The sequence below is a fragment of the Calonectris borealis genome, chromosome 10 (assembly GCF_964195595.1).
Source record: "Calonectris borealis chromosome 10, bCalBor7.hap1.2, whole genome shotgun sequence".
Classification (NCBI taxonomy): Eukaryota; Metazoa; Chordata; class Aves; order Procellariiformes; family Procellariidae; genus Calonectris; species Calonectris borealis.
In genome coordinates, this window is record NC_134321.1 from 13,929,599 (window position 1) to 13,954,908 (window position 25,310).

General features: G+C 48.5%; 1 protein-coding gene across 1 annotated transcript; it reads left to right on the forward strand.

Moving 5' to 3' along the window:
• The first annotated feature begins 2,831 nt into the window (after positions 1-2,831).
• RAB7A (RAB7A, member RAS oncogene family) lies at positions 2,832-22,785 on the forward strand. The gene is made up of 6 exons (XM_075158934.1): positions 2,832-2,969; positions 18,689-18,749; positions 19,844-19,970; positions 20,786-21,004; positions 21,535-21,663; positions 21,837-22,785. The coding sequence occupies exons 2-6, from the start codon at positions 18,697-18,699 to the stop codon at positions 21,930-21,932; spliced, it is 624 nt and encodes a 207-aa protein (XP_075015035.1). The 5' UTR covers positions 2,832-2,969; positions 18,689-18,696; the 3' UTR covers positions 21,933-22,785.
• Positions 22,786-25,310: the final 2,525 nt, after the last annotated feature.

Here is a 25,310-nt window from a genome sequence, read left to right on the forward strand (position 1 = left end):
CAGAGCAATATTAGTGATTGGGAACAACTGGCATTGGGTTTCAAATTGATCCATTTTTATGGGTTTTCATTGGGTTTTGATATTATTTAATGAGTGGTTAGATGAGGAATACAGTTTTCTTCACAGGCTACTGAAACTAAGTGTGCTGGGCTGCTCACTGCACCACACTGTGGTTTCTCCACGTGTTTATTCTGGTGGGGAAGGTACGCGTGCGTATGTCTGTATGGCCAGGCAAAACGCAAGAGCCACCGTTTTCCGTACTTCCATTTGCCACTTTCTTACCACTGTCTTTCTACTTTCATTCTGCCACTGTGAACGTAGCTCTCATCGGTGCCAAAAGACAGGCGTCCAACCTGGATAGCAAGGACCTCTCTGCTGACATTGGTCCTCCCGAGTGCCAGGATCCGTACGTTCTTCAAGGCAGGCAGGATCTTGCCTTGTCAGTCTGAGAAAATGCTGCATTCCCACAGAGGATCAGAAACTCATCACGAACAACTATTGCATGACACAGCTGTTGGTCATGCCAAGAAAGCTAGCAAGTGACACGGAAACTTGGTACGAGGTTATCCTCTGCATAACAAAGGTATGTGATAGATGGTGCCAGGATTGCTCTGCGGTAGAGGAGGAAGGAGGAAATTTCACCCACAGTTTTTGATTGTTTTTCATATTGTGTAAAAAGAAAGAAAAAAGGAAACTTTTAGGAAAAGAGAGCTGAGGAACACTCTGTAACTCACCATTAATGTCTGCTCGTAACAGCCCAGCATGTGGGTCTCCTGTTAAAGGAAATGGACCAGGGCAAGCAAGTGCTCTGCCCCACCAGCTGCGGATGTGCCCAGGGCCCACAGTCCTGGGGCTGATCTGAGAGGATACTTTCCTCCCCATCCAAAGAAATCATGTCTGTTTCTCCGTCATTTCACTATTCAAAGCTTTTCCTCTTTTGTCCAGTCTGGGTTTTAACTGGTACCAGTTCTTCTGCAGCTCTTTGCATCTAATGGGGCACCTTAAAAGCACTAGATGTCACAGGCTCCCCTCTCTTGTGAGACGGACTGGTAACAGTGATACAGTCCTGCAGATAGAGAAATGAAGATACAAAACTGGTAATGAACGTTCTGGCATCATATGAGGAGAGCCCAGCAGCCCCTGCTCCCGTTCACCTTCTCTTAGTCTGCATTTCCACAACTTAAAACAGCCCAAGAACCGGTGGCCATGTCCTGCCTCACCCACTCCTTCCCTTGCATGAGGGGAACCCCTTGCACCCTGCATGAAGCCAGTTCAGTGCACTAATCTGGCAGAAAATTTATCCACGCTGCTTTTGTTGTTAGTTATCAGCAGATTTAGTGGCGAAGTGACTCAGGGCAGGGTCAGTCGAGAGCTGGCACTGGTGTACGGGAGGGGGAGCGTGACGGTGAGTACCTGAAGTTGGCTTGGGCTGGGCTGCCCTTTGGAGCGGAGGTGGTTCCCGCTGCAGGCAGCACATGGGCTTCTCTGGGCAACGGAGACGCCGAATTGGGCTCAGGCCCCTACGCCATTGTTGTCTGACTTTAGAAGTGTCAGACAAAAAAGTAGGACACCCCGTGTGCTCTGCGATAGGCAGCGCCTCAGAAGGGATTCGGGCCAGGCCCAACAGAGAACGATGACTTTAACAGCACGCTTGCCGTGCTGCGCTACCGTTACTCTATTGATCTCAAACTGCTTTGCAAGCATTAGTGAATCAAACCTTGCAGCATCTTTCCGAGGTGAGCGTTCCCGTTTCCAGGTGACACACAGGGAAACTGTGTTACCCTACAGAGGAGGCAAGCAATTTGCCTAATGGTATGTGGCAGATTTGTCTCAGAACAGAAGGCAGAGCAAAGGTCTTCCAACTGCCAGTTCTGCGATCTCTCTGCAAATCTGTCTGTCTCTTAGAGCTGGAAGCAGTCTGCTGTATACTGCTCAGAAGCGATTTTCTTTTTAATGTAGCTATAAGTAGCTTTGTTCCGTTTCTCTCTTTAATTAGCTCTAAAAATACTTTACTTGGTTGCTTCAGTTTTTGCTTTCCTGAGTTCCCAGGTTAACGAAACCCCCAACGAACAGAATATTCAAGTAATTGCTGAATAAGAAAATTAACTTGCTGTCAACATGCAGAGTAGAAAATATGGATTTCTCTTGCACCACCAGGATGGTTATTGTCCCATGTATTACGGTGCTGGAGAGTTTACATAGTCCTATTTCCCTTGCCTGCATTATTGATCTTGGAACTGGTTATTGCCTGATTAATCAAACTGAATGTCTCTTAAATTGTCGTATTTTACTTTTTTTTTCCTGACAAATGCTGTTGCTACTACCTCACGCCAGATCACAGCTGCAAATAAAAAGATCCCAATAAACAGATTTGTGCCTTTGTGTCCCCATCCTTTATTTTTGAAAGCATGAAGCAGGAGAATTTCCCCAGCTGTTTCCTTCTCTCCTTAGACCTCTGAGGAAGGGCCTGCGGCTGTCGGCAGTGCTGCCGTGCAGACAGCAGCTCTAGAGCGATGGGAGGCCACGCAGGAGGCAGGTCCCTTCCTTCCCACACCCTGTGCCCGCACGGGCGTAGCGGCTTGTGTGGTACCACAAGCAACACCTGGACTCGCGATGGGCGTGCTCGGTCGGACCCTTCTTCCCACATAAACTCCCGGTTCCAGCGGGAGGCCGCTGGGCCCCACCGCCGGGGCGGGGCGCGGCCCGCCGGCGGCCTCGGCGACTCAAGATGGCGGCCGGCAGCCCGCGGTCACGTGACGCACCCCTTCTCTCTCTCTCTCTCTCCCCCCCCCCCCGCTGGCTGCCGGGCGGCGTGCTGACGTCAGGGACAGCGGGCGGGCCCCGTGACCGGAAGTTATCGGGGGGGAGGCGGAAGTGAAAGCGGGGAGGCGGGTGGGCCCATTAAAGCCGACCGAGGCGAGTGGGGGGTGGCAGCGAGTCTCGGGCGGGCGCCGCGGCACACGCACCAGGTGAGGCCTTGCGGGGCGCCGGGGCCGTGCCCGTGCCGCTGGGGGCGGGGATCCCCTCACGCCGGGGCCTGGGGTGGGGGGGTGGCGGCTCCGCCCCGGCTCCTGGAGCCGCTGGGCGGGGGGCGCCGCTCGGGGCCCCTCCCCGCGGCCGGGGGGGCCGCCGGGGCCCTCTCCGCAGGGGTGGGGGAGGCGTTGCTTTTCTGCTCCCCGGGCGGGCTCCACCGCTGGGGCTTGGCCCGCCGGGGAGGAGCGGCGTTTGCCTACCCCCGTGGCGGGGTCAGGCGGCCGGCGCCGCCGGGTGCCGAGCTCCCTGGAGCCGTGCTGGGCCCGGCCCGTCGCGGCTCCCGGAACAATGGAGCTGGGCCGCGGGGGTCTCCCCGGGAAAGGGCTCCTCCGCGCAGCGCTGCGGGAGGGGGGACCCGCAGGCCTTTCCCGAGATGCGCGTTTCTTGAGGCCTTTGTGGGAGCCTCCTCTCTCCGGAGAGGTTTAAAGAGGCCCGAAGTGGTACCTCCCAGGGAGGAGAGCGTATTGTCTGTGACGTGCGGTGCTGCTGTAGCTTCCTCTCAAAGCGTGAAGAGGCTTTGGGGCAGCTGGTGGCCGAAGGTGGCCTGAGCGCTGGGCTCTGGGGAAGCTCTGGGTTGGGGTGGTGAAATGCTGCTCTGGGTGGTCGGTGGATATCGCTTTTAAGATGAGCAGGCTGCCCTGGGAGCAATTAATGTGACAAAACAGGCGGCTGAAGAGACTGGCAGTTATTGCGAAAGTAGCTCTCAGCATGTGTAAAGCCTGAGTCAGTTCTGAGAAGTATTAGAGTGGATGTCAGAAGTGCTTTTGGCTGCGAGTGTATAATAAGGTAAATTAAATGATAGATACGTTATTAGTCTCTAGGTATATATAGACTAATAAATATGGAAATACTTAATCATTGTACTTAAGACAACTGCACTGTCTTCCCTGTAAATAGAGGGATTATTTTAGTAGTAAAACAGCCGTAAAAAGGCTGTCTTACCCTGAAGCAAGATAGGTAACCTCAGCATCAAAATGAGTATGTCTTACCCAGTAACTCCAAACCCTTTGAGTCAAAGCTGGAATTCTCAGTATTATCTCCCTGAAAACTAAAAATACTTGCTGATAAGCAGAGCTGTTGTGATATGTATATGAGTTTTTTCCTATGTAAACTGAGAACACATGACAGAACAAAGTCCTCCCAACTGTAAGCAAGCTGTTCTCTCTTTGACAGTTGCCAATATGGAAGCTTTAAAGCTTCCAGTACTTGCCACTGGCTGGCAAGCTCTGGCCTGTGCCTAGCACTCTGTGTTTCAGTGTGGGAATTGGGGCTGGGGGAAGTGGAGACTTCTCTTTTTAGGGTAATGGTACATAACCAGCTGTGCCATAGTGTTTGGCTGGCTATGATTTAAAGGCTTACTTGTGGCTATACCATGTTCATGGGCTGCAGCGGTACCAGTGGTGTATGATAGAAGCTGCAGCCTTGCCACGCTTCCAGTAGAGCCAGGCTACCGGAGCCAATGTACCCTGTTCTCTCAGTAGCTGTATTTGAGGGTAAAGTGGGTGGAGTCTTTTGAATATTCCTTGTTAAATAATCAGGGCTTCATTGCTGTACTTATTCAGGAAGAGCAAGTATACTTGTCTCTCTCCCCCTGCCCCGGCTTGTGACTTCCAACAGCTGACTGAACACATGACTTGCCCTCCATGAACTAATGAGTAGACCCACCGTGCCTGGCCTGAGTCCTCAGAATCCAAAGCAGCTCTAATACTGTTATTTTCAAGTGCTGCCCCCTTTTTTTTTTTGTGTGTGCTATTATGTTAATACTCTACTTCGGTGTAGAAAAGCTGTAAGATGGGGTTAATCTGACCCCTCAATAAGGAAAACTTTTAAAATCCAATAGCAGTTTCTTGCTCTCCTAACCTGCAGTGATAAGATGCAAGGCAGTAGCTACATTAAACTTTCATCTTCTCCATGGTGTCATGCAGTGGTCCGTGTCCTCAAATAGCCTACTAATAGCTCAGCATGGCACAGTAAGAGTTGCACCTTAAAAGGCAAAGGTGCCAAGTTAAGAATTTAAATAACTGTGTTGCAGAGAGTACACTACAGGCATCCTTGCCCTCTTACCAAAGCCAGTGAATCAAACTCTATGCTGAGTAGCACAGACATGTTACAACATTGATGAATCCTTAACTGAAAGTGGAAAATGTACAAGCTCTGCTATAGGCTCTCCTCTGAAATCACCCAGGGAAGATACCACTTTGCTTGGTTTACTACCCAAAATGAATGCCTGCGAGCAAGAGGGCTATCAGATTTAATTTCTGCAGCACCTTCTTAAAGCTCCTTTTTAAGACACTTGTGTTGGAAGGTCGTGTGAATTACCTGTCGGAGCAAATCTCTGGCAAAGCTTGTCCTTGAGGAAACATGACAATTACAATCAAACCATCTGTGCAAAACTATAAATAGCTTTGTCTCTAACATATATGGGATTTTGGTCTGACTTCTCTGTGAAAATGAGACTAGTTTATGCAGAACTTAACATTTGACGGTAAACAAAATTGCTTATGCTTGATTAGGGTGCATTTTTAAATGTTGCATCGTGAGATAGGTGTCTGGCAAGCCCTGGTTTGGGAATAAGAGCTATGGAATAGGGCACTTGGATGTTTGCATTCTCTAAAACCGGTGGATGCGTGGGCTCATGATACTTACTGGTAGCTGTCCTTGCTGTTATAATATAGCAATTTCTTCAGTAACTGAAGTAAAGTGAGCATTTGATAAACAAGTACAGAACCCGTACCTTGCATGCTGCTAGTGTTCCCTAATGTCTCCTGGGTTTCTTGTCAGCTGTGACCTGAACAGCTCTTAAGCCCTTGTTAATGGGGCCTGATGGTCCTAAGATTCCCTTGCGGAACTGTAGAGGAATGTAAAGTTTGTTGCCTTGGCCGAAGGGAGTCCAGATAAGACCTTACCTAAATGCTGAACTTGACTGGGCATTAGCATGCTTGCATGCTGCTTGTCTGACAGCAATCCTGCATCCTTCAGATGCTGAAGTACTTCATCCTTCTACAGCATTGTTTTGATAATTGCAGTTTAATTGCCTGATGAGTTGGAGTTCAGTTGGCTTCCCCCTGCAGCTTCCTAAAATGATCTCTTGTAGTTGCTGTATAACAGTCTGCTTTCAGACATAGTTAAGTTGTGACAGTAGATTGTAAGGATAAAAGGGTCGCTTTCTGCAGTGACAATCCAAACATGAGCTGTGCATCTTAAAACTGAATTAGATATGGATAATTAATTGAAGGACAATAGTTAATATACCATTTTCAGTTCTGCAGTTAGCTGCTCTGTTGAAGATCATTTTTTCCTTTAAATGCACCTTGAATAAAACTTCCGAATGAGTGCCCAAGGTCAGTGACTCCACATGTGCTGTTCAGAAATAGCAAGCTGTGAAGGGATACCCCTCTATCACATGGTTGCTCTCTGGCTTCCAGCGTGCTTGTTGCTTTTGCGCTCTGTTCGCGGGGATGCAGCGCTCAAACCCGGTGTGCTGCTGCATTTTCTGCTCGGTGGAGATCTGCCGTGGTGATGTCATTGTTGCTGTTAGCGCTGTTCCTGCGAGACTGCTCCTCCTCTCCGGTGCCAGCAATGAGCGCTCCGTCCATGGGGGAAGCTGTGTCAACACTGCTGTTGCTAACTCATGGTCAGTGATGGGGAGTGAAGCAAGCTCGTCAAGGCCACCGGAGTGTGTTGATTTACAGCTGATCTCAAATAGCCTTGACTTCTCTTGCTAGGGACCTTATTCTTGAGGCCATGGCTGTTTTCACAGGGCAGTAAAACTTCAGGAGAGGTGCACTGCCTTTGAGATGGGATTGAAGTGTAAACCTGTGGCACAAATTTCTATTTGTATAATTTAAAGGCATTTGGTATAGTGAGTGATTTGCTCTTGCCTCTCCATAACTACTTAAAATGCCAACTTAAGGTGGCTAATTGTATCTAACTGTACTTCCGTGAGTTTCAAGCATAAATTCCTAAGTTAAATTCAGTAGATCTTTATGTTGTCAATTAAGAAAACAGTATTTTTCTGGAGTCTGTCTTATATCACTGCATACTGTAACTTTGGTCACTTGGCAGACCAAGCTGGACTAGTGAAGTGGTGTACAAAAGTGAAGGCAGGCAGCTGGAGCTGCCTTCAGCAGCTACCTGGCTGGAGTACCTGGACCTTGGTTGCTGGGTCTAGCAGTTTATCTAATGAGTCTGTGCTGAACCCTTGATCTCTCTCCAGCTGGGAAGCAGCATCCTCTTGAAAGTAACCTGCTTGGTGCTTGTCTCCCTCAAGTGGGCTGAGTCACTTGGATCTGTAGCTCTCTCTTTCTCTCGGCTCCCAGACATGGATAATGATACCTGAAGTTCAAACTGGTACAGTGGTAACAGTGTCTCAAGCATGAGCAGTGAGGTGGTTGTAACTGAGGCATGCCTAGGCGTGATTTCCCCACCGCTCAACAAGAAGATGCAGTTTACCAGCACTGCTCTCTTAATCTCACCATGCAAGTCACTTCAGTGAGGTTTTTTTGGTCCTTTGTGGAGCTTCATCAAGAGACTAGCTGAGCTGGTAAAGCATTGATGCAGGATCTGTGCAAGAGGTATGAGGGTATGAAGTATGAGTCTGAAACCAAGTCTCAATAGTAGGAATTCCTTGTTAGGCACTGACTCAGCTGTCATGGCAAGCTACCTGTTACACTCCCATCCCAGGACTGGTACTGAAATACTTGTCCTTCCTGCTCTGCGAACTGCATTAGCAGTTGAGGTATTGAGTGTGTGTAGGATCAGGAGTTCTGCTTGCAGATCAAGGTTTAGTTCTTAGATTGCAACCTATCCCTAGAGGAAACCTCCTCTCTAGAAGACTCATTACTGAGAACAGGACCTCCTGGAATAGATGTACAGGAGTAAGGTTTTTGCCATTAGTCTTGTACTTCTCCACATCTACTTGTCTGGTGGTAGGATCTCCCATCAGTATTTGTCCTATCTCTTCTATCAGGCTCCTGGTGCTGAAGGAGAGACAATATTCACTCTTGGATCTGAATCTTGTGTGTAAGCTACAGGGTCCGGCAGGCATCCTGAGGGCCGTCGTTTGACTTGAAGTCCTGAACCTTGGTCAAAGTCTCCCTTCAGTCACTTGTTTCCTGCCCAGCCTCTAGGAACTGGAGGAAGGTAGCAGCCAGGAGTAGATAAACAAGGCTTGTTTACCACTGACAAGGTCTAAGATCTGTGCTTTGCTTACCACTGCAAAGGTTATCTAACACCTCCTATTTGTGTTTCTAAAACTGAAAGCATGAGAGGAATGTGTAAAACCTTAGGAAGCTGTAGACAAAACTAAAAATTAATCTGAGTACTTGAAAAATACTGTCAGATATGGTGAAGATCTTACAATTTTATTGTTTCTTAGTGACCTGGCTAACTTGCGATATTTTGAATTGGTCAGTCTTATGTTCTGGATGTGAAGATTAAAACCCAGCTGCCCCTGGCACTGTGCTTGATTTGTAGAAAGTAGTGGAGGAATCGTGTACAGTGGGATGACCTGACATGAGAATCGTGCTGGGCCATTGCTGTTCATATAGGGGTTACTGAAACTGTTGGTTGGTTCTACTGGTTGGGTGGCTGTGTGCCAAAAGACTGACAGACATGACTGTATAAACCAGGCATGGGCACTATAGCTATGTTCCAGTTAGTAGTATAAGATTTGTCTTGCTTGATTTGGCAGCTCTCCACCAAGGAGACCGTTCTGGTAGAGGCATGGCAACACGGAAGCTATACTGGTATAGCTGAAATGCTTCGCGTAGGCAAGGCCCTTAGTCAAGACACATGGCTTGTTGCCTAGTGTCTCCCAGCAGCCAGCAATGTGCTCAACTCTCCTCCCACATCCTGAGATTGTCTCCCCCAGGGCAGAATAGGGGAAGTTGAGCTTGCTCTGATAAAGGGGGAGGGGTGTTAAAGCAAGCATGCCTGTTCTTGTGACAGCTTGATTCTTGGGGAAAATCAACTCGCAACTACCTGAAATCCTGTAGGATTTACAGGGGAACTGCTTCCTCCTGGAAGGTAGGGGCACAGAAATACTGATACTTGAATGACAACATAACTTGAGCCTCCAAAAGAAGGGTAGCTGAAGATCTTCAGACACTTGCTATCAGCCTGTTAGGGCTCTGAATATGTCTGCCCATTTCTGGGAGAAAGATATCCTGTGGTATAAGGGCCCTTCAGCTGGAGGAACTGATGGACCAAGAAACTTCATGACTGGAAACATGCAGCTTTCAGTGAAGCTTCTGGGTATGGCTTTCTCAGAGAGCTGTCTTCCTATAACCTGAAGACTACCACTTCAGCAGCCCTGACTTTCTGTCTGGGAATCCTGGTCTTGTTACTGTTTGGCATTAGCTCTAAAAGAGCCTTCCTGCACTCCTGACCTGTGCACAGCTGCAGTCTCCAGATACCTGCTACCTGCTGTGGAGATGATGGTGATCATCCTCAGGTTGCTGAGGAGCAAAGTGATCCATCCAGGATGGCTGCCCAGCACAGCTGGCTGCATTGCTGGGGACACTTTCTGTACTCCCTTCCCTCCCTCCCTTTGGCTCTGGGTGTTTATCAATTGGAAGAGCCTTCATGTGCTGCTGTAATCTTAGGCTAAGCAGCGGTCTGGGCAAAGTAGTGTTCCTGTAGACAGCAAGAAGTGACCTCCAGACCTTTCCCACTGCTTCTTAGCACACTGGTGGTCTGACAAAACATGCAGAGACACATCTGCCTTGGTACTGTAAGCAGATGCATTTCCATGCTTGTTTTGCTCCCACTTTCAAACCACGTAGTCAGATCAACATGATAGCTCCTCAGGAGAAGGTGGCTGCTGTGATATCTAAACCGGTAGAGATCAGTTTCTAAGCTTTATACCTCCTTGGGCGGGGCTAGTCCTGTGTAGACTCTAGGGTAGAGTCACAATTCATAATGGCAGCTTTAGAGCAGGAAACTTGTTCAGTTCTACATCTAGTATTTAAACATTCTGCAGGCTTAAAACAACTCTGATCTGGAGAAATGCCGGGAGGTGTAACAGGGCTGTGAATCAGTGAGGCTTGGACCGGAGAACTTGGCTTTGAGAACTCGGGCTTTGAGCCTGACTGATCATGTGCATCAGTGCCTCTCAGGAATGCAGTGCTCTCCAAATCTCAGCACTTGCAGCCCTAATGGAGCCACAGCTGAGCTGAGACCTCAGGCAGGGCAGACCCTTTCTCATGTGCAAGTGCTGTGATTCCACTGCAGACATGGCTCCTACCAGTGGCATTGCTTCCACCTTCCCTATGTCATCTGGACTCTCTGGCAAACTGGCCATTGGCATATCCTCTTCCAAGGAGCTCTTTGAGCCCTTGCCCACAGGAGGAACGCATCCTAGAGCCACAGCTGGGGATTGAGGGTATGTCTGAGGCCAGCTAAAACCTTATTGCCACTGAAAGGAGCATCTTCCCCAGCATCAGCTCTGGAGCTTCCTTGATCACACCAAAAGCCTATTCTGCTCCCAGTTGTTCCAAAGCTTTTGCTTTCCAGCTGGGTTTCCTACATGTTTCCCCAAGCTGCATGTTGCCCCATCGTTCTCTCCCTTTAGCACTGAACTGTCTTAAGAGCGTGTTTTCCAGGAACAGGATGTAGCAGAGTATATGTGTGGGCCTGGTGTCATATCCATCTGGTAGCTAGCTCACAGACCAGGTCAGTTCGCTAATAGCACCATGTCACACCAGTTTGGTGCTCACATTGAAGCAGCTAATGAACTGAACCCAAAGCTGTGTGGCTGAGCTGTAGCTGGCTGCTGCTGGCTGGTTCCTGCGCTTCACTTGCTCCTAGAGCAGCTCCTCCGGCACTGAAGGCTGCAACTCCACCCTCAAAATGAGGTGGAAACTTAACTGCAGACAGCTGTAGTCTAAAAAGCCAATTCCTCCAGGATACTGAAACATGTTTTAAGATTCTGTTTTCATCTGAGCCATGTCAGTGTGCTAGCAAGCATCTAAGCTGTAGGCTGTTCTTAAAGAAGGTGAAGGTTTTGGCTTAGGACTCTCAGGTGGGGGTGGGAGACACTGGCCAGCATACTACACCTGACAACTGGCAATATAATGTTTCACATGAGGTATCAAAAATTAATCTGTAGCTGAGGTTCCCAGCTCCCTGAACAGAGGTAATTCCTGCCTCACAGGGCTGGCTGGGAAAGGCCCCAACTGGACAGAAGTCTGCTCTTGGTGAAACTGCAGTAAGTGGCAGGCAGCCTAGCTGCTCCTCCTGAGGAGGGAACGATGAGCTGTGCTTGAGCTCTTGGCTGGGTACCAGCAGGAGGGAATATGTTGGTTAGAACAGCGACATAAACGTGTGGGGAGGAAGGAGGTGGAAAGCAGTTTTGAGATGCTACTGATACAGCAGCAGCTCGAGTGTACCCTTCTGTGAAGCTGTCACAGGAATATCTTGCCAGCTGGTTTTGGTGTGGGCTTCACTTTAACCAATTGCTTCTCTGTGATGCATCAGTGAGGCCTGAAAGCACCTCTGAAGCACCTCTGACTGTATGGACTGTAGGAGCTCATTGCCCTAAAAAGCAACCCGTTTACAGAGAGAAGTTATTGCAAGTTGTCAACCTGAATGGCAAGATGTTGCTGATTTGCTTTTTAGGCACAAAGCCAGCAGATGTCCCCACTAAATGTGAAGCTTTCCTAGATGGGATCTTCCAGCCAGCTGGGGAAGCTGAGCTACTAGTAGACCTGTTGTGGGAGTGGAAGAGGGTACTGTCCTGCTTGTCAGCCCATGTCAATGCAAGACTCAACTTGCTGTTAAAACTTTATGTGCTTTTGTAGCAGTCCTCAGTGTGAGGATGCTAGGCACTTGTTCCACTTGTAGAGCAGTCAGGTTTGGTAAAGAAAATATGCAGGTTCTGTTGCAGTGAAAAAAATATCAAAGGCAGGCTTATTTCTAGTTTCTTCCTTAAAGGCAGCTTGGCACCTCTTAAGCCATGTTCATATGAAAGTAACAGCCCCTGTTGATTGTCCTTTGGCTAGTGCTCAGCTTTTTCCCAGCTGAAATGACAGGGCTTCTGCTCTACTTGTGGGCTGTTGTGTCACTCTCAGGAGAATGCAAGTGAGAGATGTTAAAGGTTGATATCCACTGGTCTCAGGTAGGCATTCAGTTGAATTGCTCAGGTTGTCACTTGTAGCTTTGCATTAGCAGGCACCTTGTTAGCAATGTTTGCGTGACCAGGTAGTTGGAACCAAGCTGTTGTTATTAAATTGTATTGGTAAAACTTGTTCAGCTCCACCTTGAGCTCCTGCTGCAATTGGAGATTGAGGCGTCAATACAAAGGGTGTCTGGACCACTTGGGCGCTCAGCAGTGGGAACTGTGATCCTGGTCAACTAATGGCAATCGCAGACTATCTGCCTTTCCTCAGGATGAGGCCTTGCATTTTCAGGGTGGCTGAATTGGAACAAATTCATGTGTCTACTCAAAGCCTCAGCTAAACTTGGCTTGATAAATCATGGCAGGGGCCCCAGTGTGACCATGGGGCAAGTGATATGTGCCAGTCTGTTGGTGTACTTGATCCTGTAAGACCAGGATAAACATCCAGTGAGCATCTCATTTCAGTGGCTGAAGGTCTAAGCAGGCATAACCCCCTGAGGTACCAAACATGCTAGGGAACTTGCTACTTCTGGGAAGAAACTGGTTCAATCTGACTGAGCTGGTCCTGAATCATTCTTCCAGCTTCAGTTTCCTTGAAGAAATGCAGAACCATTGGAGGGGGGGAATAAAAATAGCTCTTTAGTGTAGTACAGAGACTTAATGCTTTGCAGCCTCCCCCATGCGAGAGAACGGCGAGCAGAGGTGGCATTTCTGTGTCAGAAATGCAATTAGCTGCATTTCAGGACACTTTTCCTGCATTTCAGGACAGAAGGTTCTTCTAGTGTTCAAGTGTGGCTGTCTTCTGCTCAGTCTGGTCACTGTGGTGAGCCCACTGCAGTGCGTGGTATCCCCTAAAGGAGTACTGCTCTAACTAGATTGGCTTTCTCGTGGTTGGGTGTTTTTGCTAAAGGTCATGTGATACAGTGGAGAAGTGAATGCTCTGCTTATCAGCCACAGCACCCAGAGCAGACCTGGAGTGCTCAGGTTCAAATTTGTGGAACACCTCCTTACTCTTGTGCTGCCTGCTGGGACAGGGGAACAGAACTAGGTATTCATAAGTGCCGCAGTGAGTTTAGCTCTGCTTGATGCTTGCTCACCTACTGCTTTGCGCCTTGTCGGCGTAGTGTTAAATATCCCTGGCAAAGAACACAGGTGAGAGGTGCAGTCCAACAGTCTTGCCTCAGTGTTCAGCTGGTTTCTAGCAGAAGGTGCAGATGGCAAGCTGGTAGATGTAGGAGCAGAGAACTCCTGGTCAAATGTCCCAGTTCTAGCTTCTGCATAAACATCTTTTGGTTCTTGGTTAGGATTGTGACTTGAACTGTTTAATAGCAAAGCTGCAACTGTAAGGACTGCTCCAGCAGCTTGTCAGTGGGTTCAGAACTGGTATGGGTATGGTGCTGCTTAGGGAGCTGTTGTCTTCCATGGAGGTGAGATTCCCCCCGTAAGGCTAGTTACTTTCATACTAAAACTGTTCATGAGCAACTTAATAGGGTGTTCCTATCACAAGGCCTACTTCTGTTAAAGGATAGCTAATCTAAGAGATCTAGTGGGCCATCAATGCAAGCTCTTACTGTTCTTTGCTTGTACCAACATAATTAATATTAAAATGCCTGCATTGTGCCTTGACACATGTGAACATCTCTAAGGAATCCTTAACCATCCATTTCTGCTTTGAGTTAAAGCAGCTGTCTTAATATAGCAAGTGAAAGGACAGTTGTAATGTACTCTGAAGCAACAAGGGAAGCCTAATTAGATTTGGCATAGGCTTTATTTGTTCTTGCATCTGAGGAGCTTTAGCACTATGGAGCTTCATAGGACAGTTTTTGATTCTTCCTTTCAGATCAGCTAAGCCAGTAACACTTGCAGGTCAGATGTTAGGGGTTCTTCCTTGCTGCTCCAGCAGGCCAGCCTTACAAAGGTAGTAACACTACTGTGGGAGAGCATGCTCTACCAGGCTTAATCTCATGAGGGTCAACATACTGTTAATGGCTTGTCTGCTTAGAGGGATAGGCATTAAAAATTGAGTGGAAGGACTCCTCGCCTGTGTTAGAGGCAGCTGTGTTATTCCTTTGGCACCAGTTAAGCCAGGAGGAGGAATGATGCTGACTGGTCTCCTGATGGATGGGAAGTTTCTGATGGCTCCTGAGCAGGGCTAGCTGGATGTGCTGGTAGGCTGTGTTCTAAGCAGTCATGCAGGTGACCTTGCTCCAAGAGACTTCACACAGTGTGAAACAGAACTGATGTCTTGGATCAAATCTTAACAAACAGGTTTTTCTTCATGGTATCTCTGAAAAAGGAAGTGTTTGTTCAGAAATGCTCCTGGGACTGGATGTGAGCCCTGTGTGAGCTCGCACACTGCCATCTTAAGGGCTTATGTGACTCTTGCAGGATGCTGCTCTAGACTAATTATACCAAATATCATAAAGCAAGACAAGCTGCATTTATAGTGCAAAATAGTTTTAGACTTGGATACCACTGACTCAGCACTATCACAGTTTTGATCTCAGCTGAAGCTGAGCTTACTCTTTGCAAGAGCATGGGGGAAACGCTGCACAGCCTACATCTCGGCTTAGCTCGGTAATTTAATGTTTCTTGAAGGTGTGACTGGAGAAACTCCTCATGTGAACTAACTGCTCCTTCAGGTATTCAAACCTGCTTCGTTTGTGAGCTAAAGCTATGTTCTTCTTGGTCTCCCTTAGTTGATTTTGTGCTAGTGAGGATCACTAGAAGTAGATCTATGTAGCTTAGAGCATGTATGTGGGCTCCATTTCTGGGACGCAAGGCAGTAATGAACCTACTCAATGCCATGCAATGTGAGAAGCAGCCTGTGTTAACAAGGGAATAATCACAAATTGCCTCTGACTTCAGGCAAGCAAATCTTTGAGTACTGAACCTGGCCCAGGGTTGGCTGGTTGCACCTTGTTCTGCTGACACAGAAAATGGCATGCTGTAACCAGGATCAACTGAGATATTTCCGAGCTTACTTGAACGGCAACGTGTGGAAGCATCCTTTGCCATAAAGATGTTCTATTTGCTGTTGGCTTAGTGTGAGCTGAAGTCACCAAAATCCTTTGCATGCTGTTAAGGAGATTGTAGTAAGGCTTCACTTACAGGACCTGCAGAGAGCACTAGTGTCTTTCACTTCCAGTACCTCAGCTTGTTAAAAACACTGTGGCTGGAAACAAACACTGGAGGAGGCATGGTATCCTGTCCTTGGAGTAGCTTGACCCTTTGCGTTGCTTCATAAGAAGCCCCAGTTAAGATAATGGGGATGTCTTCAATCCATCTAGATTGAAGATCTCACTAGGACCAGTCAGACCTCTGTTTAGCACAAATAGCTGCTGTTGGAGACCTGCTTAGCCACACAGATCATGGTAAGGATAAGAGAAATAGCAAAGGTAGTGCTGTAAAGAGCAACTTGATGCTACTTAAACTTAGAGAGGTTTCCTTCTGAAGGAAGGTTCCAGGAGATCAAACGCTGGTACTTCTTCCAAGACCCGGAGATGTGGTCTCCTCTCCAAAGGCAAGGTCTCTTCTTGTACTGGGTAAGGAATAACTCTGAAGTGTTGGTCTGTGTATACCTGTAATGAGAAGATTAATAAGAGGGTTTGGCCCATCAACTCACTGGGGTTCAAAGCAGCATTGATCAAGCCTAGTAGAACAGGGGTGGGAAACTCTGGGCAGAGTCCACTGCTGGCCCCTGGCAGGACTGGAGTTCCTCACTGTCTCATGGCCCAAACCAAATACCAAGTTGAGGCAGCTCCTTCTGTGCTATGGCTCATATCCGTTGCATCACCTGGGATGGAAGCTGAGTGTCTCACTTGACCGGTGTTTGTGAGGCAGTAATAGCCCTTCACACTGATGGGGTAGCCCGTCAGCTATGACAAGAAGACAGTGTCAGGTCTGACTCAGACTTCCTTCCCATGGCTGCAGGTGGCTGCTCAGCTGAGCTACTTCCAAGGTAATGTGACTTGACAGAGCAGTTTCCCCTTCCTTCATAGTGGGACTTCAGGCCGTGTTGAACTTGGGTGCTAAGCATCCAGCGTGATTTGGTGTTGTAATTTAGGGCTCTGTAAATCCCTCCCTGAGCATGAGAACTAATGCCAGCTTGTCCAAAGCTGCTTTGAATACCAGGAAGCAGTGAGCTGCAGCAGCCGGTAGAAGTGATACTGAAAACACTTGGAGAAAAACAGCAGCAGTACATGCTGGGTTCTGGCGCAATGACTTCAGGGTGAGTTGTTTTCCTCTCTCCTGAGGAAAACAGGTGACTCTGAACCTATGCAGATGTTTTCCATGACAGTTCAATGTACACAGCTGTCTTTAAGCTGTTTCAAAGCTCTGCTCACTTGCTTCTTGCTCCATCTGGGCTGATTGTGCTTTAGAAGTCTTTGGCTTGGTTAGCAAAAGTGTCACTTGTGCTATGTGCTTTGAAAACACAGGAGGTGCAGAGTGCTTGAAGGACCTTGCATGGTCTGTTCTCCCCACGGCTATAGAGGAGACGAGCTATAGAGTGTGGATCTTGGCAAGAGCAGAAGCAGGACTAAATGCTGGGGTTGTTGACAACTTTCAACTGGCTAGTATAGCTGGGCTGCCAGACGGATCATTGAGCAATGCAGTCCAGCCTTGGAAAGGAGAGGTGTTTACACGTGGAGAAACTGTCCTGTGCAGGCTCTCTAGCATCTGTTAACACCCATCTAAGGATAGCCTGAGCTCTGTGGGTGGCCTGTCACTGCTGTTCACTCAACAGCCTCTGGCTGTTATCTTCTCAACAGTGTTTCCCATCTAGATGTATCACTAGATGCATGAGGTGGGTGCAGTCCAACAAGGTGTAGCTGTAAGTGCACCACCACCTACGGCGGCCGCAGGATGGCTTCTTCAGCTTCTGCAGCATTCACTGACGGCCAAGGCTAAAAGACTGCATGTCTTTTAACACTCAAAGTTTGAGATGATTAAGACCTTTTGCAGCTGGACTCTGCATCTAGTAAGAGGCTCCTACAGCTTGGAGCATATTACCTCCTGTAGTAGTGGGATGAAGTGGGTCACAGTTATCTAACAGCTTAAGCTGTTGCATATCCCAGGAAATGCATAGGACCGAGCTTCTCAGAAGACACATATACCCATGTTGTTGTAGAAGTGATGGCCTCCTTAGCTGTAAAAGTCAGGAATAGCTCCTGAAGAGTAGGAGTTGTGTGGTGCAATGAATGTGGTGTAGCAGAATGGGAATTTTAGAGTAACCAAGCCCACATGTAAGGGCTTAATACATGAAGCCTGTTGTCAAGGGTCTTTGAACTCAAGTACCACAGCTATAACCATCTTCTGGCTCCTCTTGCTATACAGAACCTGCAGAGGTCCTCAGGGAAAGCCAAGGAGTCCTTGTTGTGGACCAAACCAGGGTCTGTGATCTGATCAAGTCTGAGCACCTAAGAATGGTTTGTCCCATCCCCTCCCCAGAGGTGGGGAGAGGGCCTCATGGTAGGAAGGGCATGCTCAACCACTAATAGCAAGAGTTCGTACTTGCTCTCACCGTGCTAAACCACATCCAGAAGTGTGTTCAGGCCTGCTGCAGCTGATGTACTTCTGGCTTCTTCGCTAATCTGAAGGAGACCTGGGAGCAAGTAAGAGTGTGGATCTCTGGAGCTCAACTCTCACTCTTGCTAATTGGATGGACCATTAGTGGCCCACTTAGAGCCACCTGCCTATAAAGTGGACTGGAGTCATGGCAGGATGCAACTGAACGAACAACTCATTGTCTAACAGAGCAATAGACTGAACGTTGTGAGGTTTGTCACTGTAGCCGTACTTGTCCTTCCACGAAAGGTGAGGTGGCAGTAGTTTGCTTCATATGCTCTCAGCAAAGCTGTTGAGTCTGGTAGCAGTTTGCCTTGTAATTCAGCTGTTCAGCTGGCCTGTGTGGCTGTGTTGTGACCTCTTCAACCACAGCATATCCTTGGGACTCAACACTTTCACAAAGCACAGCTGCTAGAGAACGCTATTGCTTCTCCAAGCTGAACCTGAAAGGTGGAGGAAGCCCATTTTTTTCTTTTTTTTTTTTCCCCTACTGGAAAACTACTGAACAGCATAAAAAAGCTTGAGTGTGGTATTAGACACACCTCTGCTTACATTTCACTTAGTAGCATGTGTAAGAATTGGCCTGTGTTGGGAGCTGATATGCTTTACTGCACTGCCTCCAGTGAGACTAAAGGAGATGGCCTAGGCTAGTATACCCATAAAATGGCCTGGAAATAGGATCCAAAATGGACTTGGTACTGTAAAGGACAAGTGCTTGGCTCATGTACATGTTGGAATTAAGTTGCCACTACTGGTCTGACATGGCCCTGCCTATGGAATGGGCAAACACTTGGTTAGTGCTCAAGTGTAGCCTTGAATTGAAGGAGTCTAGTTTCAGGAGTGCTGGGCCCTGCCTGTCACTGGTTCCTTGCTGGGAGTCAGGTTTCTCAGACTCCAAACTTGCTGCTTTCTGCCTTGAGGAATGACATGCCAATGGTGTCTGATGGGATTGTTCCTCTTCCTTTCTAGTGTAAAAGATGACTTCTAGGAAGAAAGTGTTACTGAAAGTCATCATCCTTGGAGACTCTGGGTAAGTGGAGGAGCCTTTAAGCTGCCAATCTGCTCTGGCTGGAGCAGTGCTTTTGACTAGTGGGAGCGTGAATGCACTGTAAGAAACCAGCAGTGCTGGGAGGAGAGATTATAGTCCCAGATAGCTGTGTTACCTTATAGCTTTAAGAACTCTTTGCCACCCTCTGTCCTGAATGTGTCCCTGCAGTTTAATATCTTGAAGTCCTGCCACAATATTAAACAGGGGAAATGCAGTGGGCAGAGCACTCCAGTAACAGAACAGGATAACCTTTCTGCAACGAGGACGTGTGGTGTTGAAATGAGCATTTCACTTAAATTAAAAAAAAAAAAAACCAAACCGCTAGTAAGCAATCTTAGGTGACTTCTTAAAACTCTGCCTCTGTCAGAGACATAGTTTATACTGAGCCATCTGCTTAGCTTCTGTCTGATCTGGCTAGAGGCTGCCCCTTGGAGTGAAAGGCTTTGCTCTGTGCTGTGAGCAAGGAGTCTGCTCCACTGCTACAGGTTACTTGCTGTGCAGGCTGTAACCTGACTCCCATGACATAAAGCTTATTTATACCACTGTGCCCAGCAAGCTGTTGATCAGTGTGTTTCTCAGGAGTGTTTCTCAGCCACAGAGAGGGCATGAGCCTCTAAGCTGGCTCTCTGGGGAGGATCTCCACCTCTGGGTGGCTAGCAGATGTGGATGTGAGCTGTTGCCAGCTGAGATTGTCTGTTCTTCCACCTCCTCCTTCTGCAGAGGCTGAAGATGACTGTTTCTGGTGGGCTTCTCTGGGGCACTTAATCTTCCAAAATTGCCCTCATGATTATAATGTGATGCATACTCCTTACCAATGATCAGATTACTGATGGGGAGACAATGTTTCTCAAGATTGTAATCCTTTGTATCCTTAGGTAGCTAATCTTCTTACTCAGCATGTTGCCTCAGCATCTATTGCTGTAAAAGCCCCTTCTTGGGTGGGTGCATTTTCCCTGATTAAAAAGCTAGGAGGCTATGGTGGTAGGCAAAGGGCACTGGGATGTTCTGTTCAGGGTGGTTAATTCAAACACTGTTGTAGAAACAGCCTACCTCATCTTTTTTGTCTTTCTGTACAGGGTGGGGAAGACATCGCTCATGAACCAGTATGTGAACAAGAAATTCAGTAACCAGTACAAGGCTACGATAGGTGCAGACTTCCTGACAAAAGAGGTCATGGTGGATGACAGGCTAGTGACAATGCAGGTAAGGAGGGACTCTGCTCCCTGCTGCGAGGGAGGCCTGGCTGCCTAGACCACACTTGTGTGGAAGTATCTGCTCCAGTGTCGTCCAGAGCGGTGCAGGGCTCAGTGTACTGGATGTGAATCTTGTTTGCACTGAACTGCTCTTGGCCATAGGTGCTGCTGGGCTTCTCTACAAGTCTGTGCATGGGAACAAGGGAAGGCAAAGATCAGTTTGGGCTCAGCTAAGAGCAGCTTTGCCAGGCCCAGTTTAAAAATGAGCATTTGGTACTGTCAGTAAACTAGATCTTGTTAGAAAGATGCACTTCACTAGTGTTCAGGAACTGGGAAGGCTGGGAAAGGACTCCTTAGTCAGGGCAACTACTGGTGCTGCCCTGAGTCCTATGAGTATAGTGTTAACCTGCCTGTCTGCTTATGTCTCTAGTATCTGAAGCTTTCATCTCTCCATGGGGAGATGGACTGCAAGGCTGCAAAAGCCCTGTTGCAGCCATCAGAGGAGTGCTTGGAGTGTGCTGGTACCCAAGTGCACCCAAGCACTGCAGCCAGGTCATCTGCTGACCCTAATACCCAAGTCCTGCTTGCCCAGAACAAGCATATGTCCCATGTTGAGGCTGAACACAAAAAGGGTTAGCTGTCTTTGGAAGGGTGTTTCTGGCTCTTGATACTTAGTGCCTACAGAAATTCCCAAGCCTTCAGGTGCTCCTCTCTGGCTAGCTGGAGGCTGTAGATGCCTGGTGGGGAGTTTTGAAATGAATGCCCTAATTGTGGACTGACTATGTCAGAGCAGAGCTGGCTTATCTGCCCTGTCTTTTGCTCTAGATATGGGATACAGCAGGACAAGAACGATTTCAGTCTCTGGGAGTTGCCTTCTACAGGGGAGCAGACTGCTGTGTGCTGGTGTTTGATGTCACGGCCCCCAACACGTTCAAAACCCTAGACAGCTGGAGGGACGAATTCCTCATTCAGGCCAGTCCAAGGGATCCTGAGAACTTTCCGTTTGTTGTGCTGGGAAACAAGATTGACCTAGAAAACAGACAAGTGAGTACTGGGACTTGCTAGCCTCTTCTTAGGAAATTGCTGGAGTGGGAGACCTTGTAGGAACACGGGAGGGTTTTCTGAGAAACAGGAGTGGGAGGTGCCTGAGTGTGGCTCAGCTGTTGTGTGCTACCGGAGAAGAGTTTCTCCTGCCTGGAGAGGTCAAACCCCGGTGCACAGCATGCTCCTGCCCACTGGTGGAAGGATTGCAGAAGCTTCCTGCGTAGATTCAAGGAGAGGTCCAGAATTGCTGAGAAACTCCTATGGGAGCAAGTCCCTGCTCTGTGGATGCCTGAGCAGTCTGTACCCTGTGGTCTCATCTTTCTTAGGCGTGGTGCTCCTTGCCCCGGGGCTGAGTGTTATCTGGTGATGGGCAGCAGTCTCCTGTGCTCTGTATCAAGGCTGTAGTTTTGATGAGGTCAGAACTGCTGTCTTAGCTCAGGTTGGGTATGAGGGGTCTCTGGCCGTGCCCTGGAAATAAAACCCCCTTCCTGCGTAGCTGAAGGTGGTGATGCTGATCTCTGTCCACCCAGGTCACCACAAAACGGGCGCAAGCCTGGTGCTACAGTAAAAACAACATCCCCTACTTTGAAACCAGTGCCAAGGAGGCCATTAATGTGGAACAAGCTTTCCAGACGATTGCACGAAACGCACTTAAACAGGTAGGGAGGGGACCAGTGGGTGCCCTCAGCCAGTGCCGGTCCTGTCTGCCAAGCTCGGCCCCTGCAGGCAGCCTTGGGCTCTCCAACAGCTTTCCCCAGCCAAGAATGGCTCCTTGCATGCTAGGAGCTGTCTGTAGAGCTGTGGCACTAACTTCTCCCTTCTCTCCCACTAGGAAACCGAAGTGGAGCTTTACAATGAATTCCCCGAACCCATCAAACTAGACAAGAATGACCGAGTGAAGGCTTCTGCGGAGAGCTGCAGCTGCTGAGGGGAGAGGGAGGGGTTGAGCACAGTCCTTCACAAACGAATATCACACTTAGGCCTTCAAACACACAGCCCCTCTTCTGTGTTTAAAATGAAATTAAAAAAAAATTTCCATCTCCAGCTGCCAAAATCCACCCATCTCCCATGAGCATCTGCGAGTCCCGCACTTCAGAGCTCACGTCCCCACACCATCTACATCACACTTCATGGTAACAGACCTTTCTCTTAGTTTAAAATGGAAACTCTTATGTATGTTTGGAACTGAATCTAATTCCAGGTGTCCAATGGAGAGAAACTGTTTACAGGTAATCTGTGTAACAAGTTACATACATTTTTAACTGTCTCGTGTTTTCCCCTGTGAAGGCTGCAACTGGAAAGGCTGATTACCCATAGTTCATTGCAAGCTCAGCACTCAGTCCAACTAGGTTGAGTTTTGTATGTATCTCTGTTAATGCTTGTTACTTTTAACTAATCAGATCTTTTTACAGTATCCATGTATTATGTAATGCTTCTTTAGGAAAAATCTTATAGTACATGTTAATATATGCAACCAATTAAAAATGTATAAATTAGTGTAAAATTCCTGAATTACATGTTCAAGTACTGAAACACAGATTGTGTAGAAAGTGAGGAGGACACTTGTGAACTGCAGCGTGCTAGCAACACAAAGTCCAGATAGAGGCAGTATTCTGTACAGTAGAAATGAACTATGTAAGCCTTCTTGTTTTGAGGCCAAAAGGCTTCATCTTCTGGAAAATCTGTCTGGCTTCCTTGTATCTAAATTCTCAGATTTGCATAACAGCATTGATATGCACACTGGATTATTGGATTTAAAATTAAATACAGCTATGAAATGACCTCATTTGTTCACCTCCCCTACTGCTTAACTCCTAACATCCTGGAGCGAGTGTGAGAAGGAGCCAGAGCTGAGGTGTCCCAGTGGCTCTTTGTACTGTGGAAGGAGCTCTTCTCCCACCTGGGTTGTGGTAGCTGTTTCTCAATGAATGACCTGGACTATGAATCTTCCCTTTCTTCTTACTGACTGCTAATCTGGATTTTTGGTATGGAAGAACTTGGCAATCTAGTCCCTTTCCTCTCTTCCTTTCTTCCTGGTATTTGTTCTTGCGTTTGTAGCTTGCTTAAATGGAGCCCTTCTACCTGTTTTCCAGAGGTCTACATTCTAGTACGTAGGCTGAGCTCTTATGTAAAGAGACAAACATGATGCCAATAAACTTAACAAGAACAAACCTTCTTGTTTACTCCTGTTTCTGACTCTCTTTTTTTCCTTCACTAACATGCTTTCTTTCCTCTGTCTAGACACCATTTTAGCAAGCCAGTGCCTGCTGATTGACGGATGTTTGTGCTTCCTCCTTACCAAAAAGTCTCTGCCTTCCAGACTGGTTTTCAAGAGTGGGTTGAGCAGGCGCTGCTTGCTTGGCTGACCTGAGACTGTAGTAGGGCAGCTACCCCTCTGCTTTTCTTGAAGCTGCTTGCAGTGGCAGGAACGGTGCTGGATCTGATCGCTCTTCTGTGAGCATAGTCCTTCAGCCCTGTCCTGGGCATATGAAAACCTTTGTGGAAGGGTGGAGAGGAGGGCAGTGTTGTTAAAACTCTTGCTACCCCCCTCTGGGAGCGGTTGATGAGAAGAGCAGGCTGAGCCCTTCCCACTTAGGTGCTTCAGCTGGAAGAGAAGCAAGGCTGGCCTAGGGTACCTTAGAGTGAGTTAAAGACCTTTCCTTAGTGCAGCCTAGTCAAGATCAAGCCTTTAATTTCTAGATGCTGGGCATGACCCTCTGCGTGCACTCAGCAAGGCTGAGCTTGCTACTCCTGTGCCCACAGGAAGATGGAAAACAAAGTACAGAGAAATGAGGCCAGTTATTTCAAGAGCCTTCTAACAGTCTTAGTGCTCTATATCCTATTTTATGGCTTTGTCCTATCACACTCTTCTCTCACTTGACCGGGCTTTTGCTGTCCACATCAATTTCAAATAACTACTCTGCAGTAGCAATGTGTCCTGGTGGGACCACTTTCCTGTCTGCATCATCTCCATTTAAAGCATCACTCTGCACTTGTTTTCTGTAGATACAGTTCTAGCGTGGAGAAAGCCAAGCTGGGGGAGAAGGGAGCAATAACTACAAAGTGATGTTTTGGGGAAAGGGAATGGTCTTAACTCTGCACCTGCCTCCTGCTGCTTTTGCGTTGGGTGGTGGAGCTGAGGCTGGAAGGGCTGCACAGTGCAGCTGTGGATGAGCCCTGAAGAGACGCCGTTTCATCTCTCCCATCAGATAACCTGGCAGTGACACAAGGCAAAGGGAGAGTGCTCCACAGGGGGCAGGACGGCTGTGGAGCTCCTTGCCACAGGATGTTATGGATGCTAAAGGGGAGGGCAGGATTCAATTTCCCACCTACAAACCAATGTTTTTGCAGGTGGGAATATGATACATACGCACACAAGCGTACAGGAATCAGCGCAGGAGGCAAGCAGCGTGGGAATTAGTGCCCTGCTGTTTCACTCGGGGCTGGCGCTGATGGTGTCACAGATGGGGACTGGTGTTCCTGCAAGAATCACTTGTCATCGCTGTGGTCTGAAGAAGCCTGGGACTGGAGAAGCTGGTTGGACCGATTGTCCCTGCAGCATACAAGTGCGCTCAAAACCACTCCTAGCATCGATGAGGCCTCATGGCTTTTACTTCTGTGCTGACCTTTTTGCCTGATGAGTTGCAGGAGCAATGACGATGTGTGCAAGGATGACCTGCTGCTGGGCGAATCGCAGAGGAAACCTTGCCCTGGAAGAGGCGGAGGTGTTCAGCTCATGCACCGGGGCAGCGGAGCTCGAGGGCTGGTTTTGCTTTTTGCCTGGGTCCTGGCCAGGCCAGAGGGAGAGACCTGAAGAAGGAGGCTGGCTGGTGGGAGGGGAGGGGGTCGGTTCCCCCATCCACACCAAGTGTTACAGGCAATCCTGGGCCCTGCCAGTGGGTAAAACCGTGCGAGGTTGTGGCAGGGCAGCCAGGTGTGGGGCTTGGCGGCTGCGGCTGCTCCCCGCCGAGGGGTTGGAGCCGTTTGTGAAGGCAGCTGTGTTTTGTGAGATGCGGGTGCAAATATGAAAGCTGGAGAATCACTCAACCGCATCTGTGCTGCAGGGGCTGTGGGGGGGGAGTAGCGTCAAAGAAATTAAAGACCGACTGCCGTCCCTGGCGCGTGGAAAGCAGCACGGAGATGCCGAGCTGCGAAGCCCGGGTCGGGAAAGCTCAGTGCGTGCCTTGGCAGCGGCACCCGGGTGGGCTTTGGGGCTGGACGTGTCCTGCATTGCAGCCTGCCCTGACCCCGCAGCGGGAGCCCTCCTGCCAGCCCAGCGCCCGCTGCCACAGCCACCGCGGGCGGG